Source organism: Antrostomus carolinensis, unplaced genomic scaffold (assembly GCF_000700745.2).
Source record: "Antrostomus carolinensis isolate BGI_N321 unplaced genomic scaffold, ASM70074v2 scaffold21784, whole genome shotgun sequence".
Taxonomy (NCBI): Eukaryota; Metazoa; Chordata; class Aves; order Caprimulgiformes; family Caprimulgidae; genus Antrostomus; species Antrostomus carolinensis.
The window spans coordinates 1-11499 of record NW_010308945.1 but is presented as its reverse complement, the minus strand read 5'-3'; the positions used below and the strand labels follow the sequence as shown (position 1 = coordinate 11499).

Here is an 11499-nt window from a genome sequence, read left to right as displayed (position 1 = left end):
AGTGTCATTACATTTTTAGAAAGAAGATTAGCTTAAGCATCCACAAATTGCAATATAAATCAAGCTAACTAGCAGAAGTTGCCAAAATACACTTCCATATCATACAGCAGCCTGCCTTTGTTGCATTTATTCAAGGTCAGGGAAGTTGTAATGAGTTGGTTGGCAAAGGTTCAGCTAACTTATCTGAGAAGGTGACTTCTAGCTTTTTCCTTTCTGAAAAAAAAAAAAAAAAAAAAAAAGGCAGCTTTCACTGAAAAAGTTTCTTGCCTTTTTGATCAGAAATTAGCCATAGAAAATGTGAAGCAAAGGCATGCCAATTTGGTAATACATGCCTCAGTTGGAAGTGAAGAGAAGCATGTAATTTATCTTCAAAAGACAAAATACTCCATCAGCAGCAAAGTTGTAGGTGGCAGCATGAGAAGGAAATGATGAGAAGTTTACCTGGGATCCGAAGTACAAGGAGTCGAAGGAGAACATCAGATTAGAATTCTGTGTCAGAAAGGAAGAGCTAACTTCTTAAGGAAAGTCTCTTATTCTCCAAAGACACAACTGCTTACAATAGAAAAATATTATTTTGTTATTTAAGCACAGGTACTGGCACTTGCAAGCTTACCTTATCCAGCAACACATTCTGCCATAAGCGGAAGATACTGAGGTAGCTTCTGTCTCTTGCACTGAATGACGTGAAGAAAAACTGCAGGAAAAACAAGTAAGAGTTAGTTTCCCCAATATCCACATAGTATATAAAGACACTTGCTCTTCTGGGCATCTGATTGCAGTCATTTGTACTTTTGGCATAAAGGAAGAGCTCTCCCTCAATTAACTACACAGTTAAATCTTTCTCCCACTTCCAAATAGGAGGTGGAACAAATTAGATATGCATATGCCTATTTCTAACAGGCCACAGCCCTTTCCATCCTTCCACCACATATTCCTTCTGTTCACATGAGAACATGTGATAAAATAAGAGATCAAATTAGATGCAGTATTTACTGCTTTTGCAGTATTAAAATATTTCCTATTTGAAAGTTTGTTGAGCAGAGAAAGATGTTTATCGTCCTTGATGATGGAAGTTAACACTTAGTAAATTGAGAGAGAACAGCAAAACATAAGGAATCGCAGTTTCTTCACAAAGAAGATTCACCCTGGAAAGCTATTCTCTGTATCCAGCCAAGAATTATTATTTTCAAGGCATTTACAGAAATATCATGAAGTATGCTGCACATAAAAACATTCTGTATCATGCTTTTCAGTTTTTCCAGGTATACACCCAAAACCTACACTTCCCAGCACATAAAATTCCATGTTCTATGGGTAGATTTTGCTATGACCCGAAACCCACGATATCACAGTCCTTTTGTTTTCGGCAATTTTCTTCCAGGGACACTTTAAATCTAGCGAGTTTGATATTTTTGCAGTCTCAGGGATGCACAGTCTGAATTCACGCCCCAAACTTTAACTTTTCAAATGGCTTTCATTGAGATCAGTGGGACAAATACTCCCTTACTTTCTCATTATTCCATCAACACTACTAGAGCATTCTGCAATAAAAATAGTTGAATTATCAAGCCAATATGCACAGGAACCAAAACACCAAGTTTGTCTTCCAATCCCAATCACATTTAAAGATTTGACAGGGAAGTTACTTATGCAAATTTAAAACTAAAACAACTGCTCTGCCCTGGACATTATAATTTAAAAGTTATATATATTTAAATACAGGTTTTCACCTTCTCTCCTTTTGTTGCTATTTGTATGGCATTTGGAATGAGCCGAGCAGTCTTCTCCTTTGTCATGAAAGTGATATCCTTCAAGGCAATAGAAATCTAAGCAGAAAGAATTAAGAAGACATATTAAAAATAACTATGAAGACTAAAAATTTACATAGTCACAGAACATGCAAGAGAAACTAACTCCAAACCCTGGGATGCAATTCAGCTGAGATCACAAAGGCAATTACTGTCTCCACTTGGTAACTTTAACAGTAAACATTACAAAGTAGAAGCAAGTTAAGATAACTTAAGAGTATCTCCTCTTCTTTCACACTAGGACTAGGGAAGCAAGTGGTTCTTTCTTCTTTCATTCCACTCTTCCAGTAACACTCAAGGATTAAGGGCATAATCCCAACCACAAATCTGAAAGCCAATCTCAATCAATATACTATGCATAAGGCACAACATAGATCAGATAAAAGACTATTTTGTCTGTATCATCTCCCAGAAGTTTGCTATCTAGTCCATTTTCACAGAAGTTATTTTCAGTTGAGATATTGCAAGGAAGTCTTCCTGCTTGGGTGTGTTTGAGTATTAGTACTTGAAATGTTTAGTTGTGCATTAGTACTTGAAATGTTTCAGTTTAGAAGAGTATGGCCTGACTGGCTGCAACAAGCCATCTCCATTCAGCCTATCCCCTTCCCTTGAAGATAAGCCATTCAGCTTAGAGATAGGAGAACATACAGTTGGATCTTGCTTTTTCCTGTATGTGTAGAAGGTCTTCCACTTTCTCTCTGCTCAATACAGCCTGCTAAGGAGGTCACAAAAGTTGGCTCTACCATTGTAGCTGATGAGCTCAGATTGCCTTAAGATATCGCTTAAGATAACACTCTGCTAGGCAGGCAGGAACAGGTTATCAGTATGTGTGCCTTTTTGCCTGAAAAAAATCAGTCTTTGAGTAGTTTATATATTCAAGAGTGCCATTTCAAAGGGACTTTAAAAAAAGAAATCTCAAGTCTACAATAAGAAGCACTCAATCATCAAATCCATCTGATGAAGTTAAGCTTGGTTTTCAGTTAAGCACTTCCACACTCCCTCATTGTCTTAAGTACACAAGCTATTTGTTGTCTGTCCTGGGTACTTCAGAGCACAGAGAGTAAAATTTAAGAGATTAATTTAAGGTGTGTGCAGTCTCACAGATGCAGAATATTTTGACTCATCTCCATCACCTATTAACTAGATTACATTCACTTTCTCATTCACTGCCTCATGCTATTTCTATAGCAGATGCAACTGCTTGAATGAAAAAATTTAACTCATTAACGTGGTCAGACAGAAATAAAGGGCCAACACATCACCAATATCTACTTTTGCTTATACTGTTCAAAAGCTACAGAACACAATATGAGCACTTACAGAGGTCATTTATAGATTCTCTTCAGCTATTCTTAGATACTGATATTTACATGTGAGACTAAACCAGTTTCAATGCCAGAGAGTTCTTGAACAGGGCAACATCATGTACTATATCATGCTCCTGGTCTCAGAGGGGAACATTATGTGTTACATCCCTTTATAGAGCAACTCTCCTTGGTAAGGAAAGGCAAATCACCACCCAAGAATGTAAAAGATCAGCTTTAGTTTAAGTCCTGAACTCCTTCCTATGCTGAATGACTGACTGAGCAGGTTTACTTCAGCATTCAAGTGTCTCCAACACTATTCTCATTTCACAGAGCAATGGATCTGCATTTCCACTCAGGGATGCAGGCTTTTCCTTTTCAGCGCAAAGCTACTAACATGAGATTGGGAGGATAAGATTTGTCTGAGGGACAGTTATATCCTGATAGCACAGGATGAAGAAGAGGTGGAATTCAAGTGAGCCAAGAGATCTTACTGTGGTCTCCCATCGGAAAATGTTGCTGTGGAAACAGAGCCAGTTTTCGGAAAGATACAAGCGTCCTTGCAGCAGGATATCCTTCTGGAGTGCACAGGCATAATCTACGTACAGAGGGCAAGAGCAAGTTTACTCACTTATTGCAGCTCAGTTGACACAAAATCTGTTCACTTAAAATGAGATAATGGTATTACAGCACAAATAAAAAGCCATTTCTTTCACTCTTCAAGTCTGTGAAGGCAGACCTGTACTGGGTTGCATCTAGACCATTGTTCTGGGAACACCCCAAAGCCAGAGTTGATGGAAGTATCTGTGTGAGGACAGCACTTCGTGTAGCAACCTTCTGTGTGTTATCCTACATCTTCAGAGAAGAGGTATCAGGCAAGATCAGGAGTACATGGGAGAAGTGTTCAGAAGTCAAACCTCAAAGCACCTCAACAACAGAATACACAAACATTTTATAGTATAACATTATACTGTCAACTCCTACATAACAGTAGTTCATATGTTGTAGTGAGATAATCTTCTACTAAACAGATCCTATCACTAGCTAAAACTATCTGCAGAGTGAGACACTAAATGGCAGCTTGAAGCTATCCAGCTCTTCAGGCAGGGGATATTTCCAGAAGCTGACTGCCATTTTTATCACGATACTGCCTCTGGCAGAAACATCCCTATTGAGAAACAGATTTCATCTAGAATGCAATTACCCATCATCAGATACCTGCTAATTAAGAACAAGAGCAGAGGATTTGGTTGCACTTCTTAAAAACCTCTCTGAGAACTTTCATAATTTCAGAGCCTGAAGATTCAAACAGAAGGAATTTTCAGAAGTACTACTGCTAGTAAGTTAAGACAGATCCCTTTTGGAAGCTTCAACCTAAAGGTGTTCACTTTATGTATAGAAAATACCCAGGATGTACCTATTCGTGCAGGATGTTAATGATTTTAACTTTAGAGGTATCAAAGAGTTTTGTTATTTTGAAAAGCATTGTATCTGGTATTGTCTGAGCCAGAACTTTGATTTTGTGTACAAGAAGATGAATACAGTTCTTGTTCAAGTACCAAGAGGTTCACAAGTCCTTCACCATCCTAACTTCAAGGTAAGTCTGCGTCTACAGAAGTTTTTATTATGACTTAAAATTCTCTTGGGATTTTCCCCTCAAATAATCAAGTGGCGATAATGTTTCCTACAACAAGCATGAGGCATGTATACATGTATACAGCCCTTGGAGAAACAGCTGCAAACAGAATTACATAAACTTAAACAAATCAAAGCCAATAAGTTGTTAAGTGTATGTTTAAAGAGAAGTCAGATACCAAAATGCTGGGAGAGCAGGGACTGGGAACGCATCAGGAGTTTGAGGTTAAGAACTTGAGGTAAGCATTACCAAGAAGTTGGCATCTGACTTCTATGTTTGGGGGAAGGGGAGGGATTCAGACCTATAAATATTGCAGGAAGTGATGAGCAACATCACCACGACCTACCTACACAAAAGAGAATATCAAAACAAAAGGGAAACTAACACTTCTCCTTCTAAGTTTTCAGATCTAGTAACTTAAGATGATGCTTGTAAACAACATTTTCAGAGAAATTAAAGTTAATGGCACTTCTTTAAACTCCCATTTCAAAAGTCTAAGTAATTTCTCTTTCACTATAAGAGAATAATTATATTTCATATAATCTTTATATACAGTGCTCATTACAGTGGAACAGTCACTTCCTTTAACAGTTAAGTTACAAACAGGAGCAGTTACAGTTGTTTTAATGAACTGCAGCAAGTAATTGCTTCTTTGAGCACTGTAAAGCCTGTGATAAGTTTCTCTGCATCAAGCAAAGGAAGATCTTTTTGCTTGGAAGATGCAAAAAGTCCTTCCAAAGGAGCACTGCTTTTTATGGGGTAAAAAAAAATTATATAAAGTAATGACTTTGCTTCTGATGGAGCAGGTGCTCTATTGTTAATCCATTACTAAATCTTTTTCCAAGTCCTAGGTAGTCTGTTCATTGAAACTGTGCTTCAGAGTTTGCTCCATAGCTTTCTATATCAATCCTGTGTAAGGAGAAACATCAAAACACCACTTTGAAGTAATATCCATTTCTTCTGTTTTACTTCTGTACTGAACTCAGGTATTTTCAAAATGCAGAAGGCAGTTCAGAGGATAACTGCCTCTTTGTGAGGCTGGAAAAGGACACAAGGATTTAAATGTTTCTGGGCAAGAGAAGTTTTAATTCTCTTCCATTAACCTGGGTGGAACTCAGCATGCTGCAAGCATATACTGACAGCCTCTCAATACTCACTTCCTTAAAAGTTGTGCAAGATGAGAAATGAAATACAAACAGTCACAATGCCTCTTTTGTATAAAAACAACACCCAACAACACTTGGCTAGTGCATTTGTTACACAGTGCTTGGGCAGCACAGGCAGGCTTACCTGCAAGGCAAGTGATAAGAGAGGGAATAAGGTGCATCACTACATGCAAAGGGTTATACACTTGCCTTCTTTGAATTTTGCAGTGGAGCAAAACAGGCAGTCAGAGCTCAAAAGGAGCGTTCTGGTGCTGAGAAGTTACGCACCATAGTTTGATATTCTCTGCCACCTGCTTCTGTCCCCTCCCACCCCATGCACTTCTCACCACCTCTGCTCTTCCAGCAGAGTGTTACTCCTCTGCCTCCATCCAATGTCATCAGCACAAGGATAAGCTAGCCTGGTATACTGGGCTGTGAAAAACCTCTGCTCAAGGCACGAGCCAGCCCAGAACTAGAAGATTTGCACAGTACAGCACCAGATGACATATTTCATGCTCAGCACAAGCCTGGGCAGTAACTACAACTGCACAGACCAGTGTGGTGCAAAAAGTGTCTTTATCTGCCCTCAATATACCATGTTGACAAATCTATCCAAGTGCACAGTATTATAAGTCAGGATAAAATGAAGATTGGTTTGTGTTTTCCAATGATCTCCTATGATGATTGATGGGAATTACAAACTTAAATGCTGAATTTTATATCTTCATACCACATTGCTGGCATTTGTTTCTGAAGAGAGTCTTAAATTACAAGGACCCACTGTGTCAAACTCAGTACCAAAAGTCACATTAATCAGGGTGCCTAGAGCAAGGGTCTAGGTTTAGTTCCAAGGAATAAAGGAAAAGCTTCTGCTAAAGCTTCTACTTAACCAGGTCACTGAGGCAACATCCCTTACCTTTGTATCCACGTACCAAACTTACTACTAGGGAATCATTCCCTCCTCCCCAACATCTACAGAACTAATTGCCTCTTTAAAGTAAGAGAGAGGACTCAGACACTCACAGGACAGAAAATAAATGGTTATGACACTGCAAGAGGTACACCAAGTTGGTTGTCCATGCTGGAAAGAACATAAATCCGGTGCTCTCAGGATTTAACTTTACCTCTGTTCTTCTCACACTTGCATCACACAAGCTTGTCAATGCACATTATGTTGAGTTTATATGCTCGGTGCTCACCCTGACCCTGCATAGTGATTTCTTTCCAGCCTGTCAGCTAACAGCTGTCAGTCACATCTCCACTGCTGTCAGGAAGGCTTTTGTCTAAAACCACACTAAAAAGTAGCAGCAGGAAAAGACATTAAGAGGCTCTGATCCCATATGTAGAACTGGAAGATTCTGTACCCTCTCCTTCACTTCTCAAACCCCAAAAGGAATTTGTCTTTTTTTTCTTTTAACCAAAGCAGGCAGTACGGGAGAGGAGCATGGACCTGACTTTCCCTGAAGGTATCTGATGCTAGTTCAGAAACAGGAGAACAGGAAGTTATCAGCTGTAGAGAGAATTTGCCATTAAAAAACACCTTGGCATTACTGCAACCTGGAGTTATCAGCTAGAAGACAAGCACTTTTGATGTGATTATGTCTTACCTACTATGAGTCTCTCTGAATCTGGCAGATGAGAAAACTGTCTCTTGAATTCCTCACTCCTATATTTGTAAGTGGAACTTGAGAGCTGCAACAGAGAATGGTAAAAGGTTAAGTAAACAGATTTCTTTTCAGCCATCAACTGTCTTCATACCGGATGCGTAATTTTACCTTGAAGAACAAATTAACATCAAAGGAGCAATAAAGAATAGGTGGTATCTAAATGTGATCATCACTGTAACTTTATGCTTGTTTATGTAAGAGTCAGCTTCTAGTATTTAGGATAGCATGGGCCAAACTGTTCCCTGTGACAGGCCAAATGCCAATTACAAGGCACTACAGTTGTGTGATGGCAACCTGCTCCACTCATAAGGACATGAGAGCCCCTTCCAGGGGTAAGTCTTCTAGCACAGACTAAATGAAGAGGCAGCAAGGCCACAAAACAGGAGGTGACAGAGCAGATCAAGTCCTGATGCAGGCAACTAGCTGTACGCAAGGACATAACCTAGAACACCAATTTCTAATCGGAGTACCATTTTGGGAATAGTACAGTGCAGTGGATTTTTTGCCAGTTGCTATAGTTAGATCTATAGGAATAAAGGCCAAAGTTTCCTCCAATAAACACAAATAGCAGCACCACCATCACCTCTTGATTTCCTGAACTGTTCTATATTTCACTTCATATTTAAGAAGATCACTGTCTATAGTTCATTTGAGATTTAAAGTAGCTGGTAAACTCACAGCAAAGAGGATTAAGGAGCTCAAGTCCGTCAAGATTAATCTTAGAAATGAATGCCCCCCGCTCCTGTTCAAATAAAGAGCTTCAGCATGTTCTCCAGAAATTATTCTCCTGTAAAGGCCCTATTTTTCATTCTGCAGTAATAACAAGGTCATATTTTTTCCTAAGAGATGTTGGTCACTTATTTTAGGGGTCATCCTAACTAAATGCTGTGTAAGGCAATAACTCATCTGGACTTTAACTGAGATAGGAAGAGGTCACTATCAAGTTTTATCAAAATCAGGTATAAATTTACTATAAATTTATAAATTTTTTTTAACCTTTCTAAAGACCTTAAGCATGTGGCTGCTATTCTCTCCTTGAGCACCTGTATTACTCCAAAACTTGACATTCACCATTAAACTTATCTCTACCATAGTATCAGCAGCTATTTATGTTTAGAGTGGGGGAAGAAAGAAGAAAGGAGGCAAAGAACCACTTCTGACTGTATGACCTTGCAGCATGTTTACTAAAAACCACTCAGTTTTAGGACACTCCTGCAGCATGTTAGTTGGTCACTACCCTTTCATTATGTCTGCACTTGTTGTCAAAACAATCCCAGAACAAAGATAGATTTACCTTCAGCTTGAGAGTCTTCTAATAAACTAGTGCCAATAGTGCCTCCACCTCATCAAGGTTCTCACATTTTCTTATTTTCCACAGAAGAGATTCCTGCTTCTTGGAGTTCAAAAGCTCCCTGAGCACCACCCTACACACACATCCTATAGTCCTACACTCAAGAATCAAGCTCTTTGGCCACAAGAACACATAAGTGCTACTTCAAGGTCAGGTGTTTAGGTGCATATAATACAATACAAATAATACAAGAGAGCAAAGTCACCCTGACTCAGTTCACCTTTAAAAAAAATTAATGTTACCTTCTATTACCATCAATAAAAGAAAGTCTTTGTCTGACCACTGGTGAGTACATATCTGCTGTCCACTAATATTCTGAGCATTGCCATGCAAAAAGGCAGTGAGGGGGGGAAACAAAAAACATGTTCACTCTTCCTCTTCTGAGAAAAATAAGTAGGAAAGCTTTACGTGCAACTAGCAGGGCAACATGTTAGACATGTCCTCTAAGCTGTGTGCTTCCAGTTATATTCCAACTACTTCTGACATTATGGAAATAACATACTTGGAGAGTATGTCATCTACTAAAGTAGATAGGCTATGGTTTCGCAGCCTTGCCACATCATGTCCCAAAACACACACATTTAACTGATCATCTAAAATAGGCATCCAACAACTGCATCACTTCAAAGAAATTGAGTTCTTTGCAATTACTCTGTAAAAAGACATGGGGAAAAAAATGAAAAGTTAACTCAGAACTATAAAGTTTCCACCTGTAGTTCTGGAGACCCTACAATTTACACAGTCATACTTTAACTGACTGAAGTCTGAGCTTGTGACAACAATACTACCATACAAGGGAGGAAAAAAGAACTGGTCTGCCATGAGAGCAAAAGAAAGTTCACAGTCTTCAAGATTTAAGACGCTATGCTTTTAAGGAAAGAAGTAGTTTCTCAGACACGTTGTATACAAGAAATAAGAGCTACAGTGAAATTAAGCATTTTTGTGGTTATAAGATGAAAGGAATCAGGAAGAGAATAGAAAGATTACAATATCACAGACACACGTATATTAGTGTCTGAAACAGCCAGTTCAACAGCTTCAAGAATCCAAACTCAAGATATCTCGAGTTTTACTTACAGATGGAAAGTTTCTAGAACATGAAACCTGCTATAGCTTATCTGAGAAACCTTTGCTGGCATTTAGAAGTGTTGTCACAAGTGACAAACAGGCTATAAGAAATAATCTTATTAATTATAGATTTCTACTGAGCTCTTAGTACATTTATGAAGAGCCTGCTCTGAATCTTTACCTAATCAGAAGAAAAAAAAGTGAGCACACTGAAACCTTTTAACCTTATCTTTTCCTTACTTTGTATGAAAACTAACTCACTTAGACCTGTTATTATTATGTATTTAGTATGTGGTTTGGTGATTAAGAGATCACTCAATGGCCTTGGGAAACAACAGGGCCAATTTTACACTATTTGTGCTATCAATTTCCTTAACATAAAGAAAAGAAGACATTTCCATTTCTATGAATAGAGCATCTCTCAATCGCTATTATAATATCCAAGAAGTGGCAGCATTTGAGGCAGGCTGCCACCTCTGGATGACAAAACTTACCATCAAATATTAAAAGAAGAAAGGCATAAATTAGATTGCACTCTGGCATTTAAGAGACAAAAACAGCAACTCACTTTTAACACATGCAGGTTTCTAAGTTTAATTATAAGTCATCAGGCAAACACTTTGCCTCAGAATAATCTTAGGCATTTATGGGTATGCTATATTTAATTACTAAGAAAATCATTAAGTCCAGACAACAACCTGTTAGCATTCTTTATCTGAAACCACAAAATATACCAGAAGCCTGTAAAGTAGTATAAGCAGAAAAACCTCTTCAGTGTCATCCAGAAAGTTTTACAGAAGACAGTTATGTAAGAACCAGATACCACTTGAAGACACGTAATGAAGTGATGATTATCATACCTTGTTTAGAAATGGACCAGACTCCAACTATATAAAGTAATGTTCCAGAAAAAACTTGTTAACCTAAATAGGATGAGTTATTTATAGGATAGAAGCCTGTTAAAAACCAGCTTCCCTTCACATTTATATTTTCAAAGTGTGGACACGGCAAATAATTTCAGCCATTTAGCAAACTGTGGAGGAAAATTAAGCTACACCTTCTCCCAGGAGTACAGCAAAAATGCTAATTATTTGATTGCACATATCACTAAGCATACAAATAGTCAATCAACCTCAGAACAGTGTGTACATTTTTTAACATTTGCTAATGACAGTAATAATTTTGCATTTGTTTTCCCCTTGTTTTGAGACACCACAAAAACCACATGCAACCTGACATTTGCATTCTAGAGTTTTGACGTGCAGCTATGAATACAAACAGCTGAAGAAACAGGTAAATTGACCTCACCACTAGAGTAATACAACTCTGATGTCACCTCATTTTAAGACGTGCACACGTGCCTCCCACTGAGCTTCAGTCCTAGTATCAGTTACCACCAAGTGCATGGGGTCCCAGAATCAAACAAGCCTATAAGCAAGATGCCCAACCTGCTCAGAAGCCTCCCTTAACGACCAAAATATGGCCAATGACACACAGAATCACAGAATGTTGGGGATTGG

General features: G+C 38.4%; 1 protein-coding gene across 1 annotated transcript; it reads right to left on the bottom strand.

Moving 5' to 3' along the window:
- Positions 1-613: 613 nt before the first annotated feature.
- LOC104523397 (protein Aster-C-like) lies at positions 614-7585 on the bottom strand (the record flags this gene model as incomplete). Its single annotated transcript, XM_010165955.1, has 4 exons — positions 614-694; positions 1731-1826; positions 3607-3710; positions 7501-7585. Coding segments are annotated over 4 exons (366 nt in total), but the record flags the coding sequence as incomplete, so codon positions are not given.
- Between the last annotated feature and the right edge of the window lie 3914 nt (positions 7586-11499).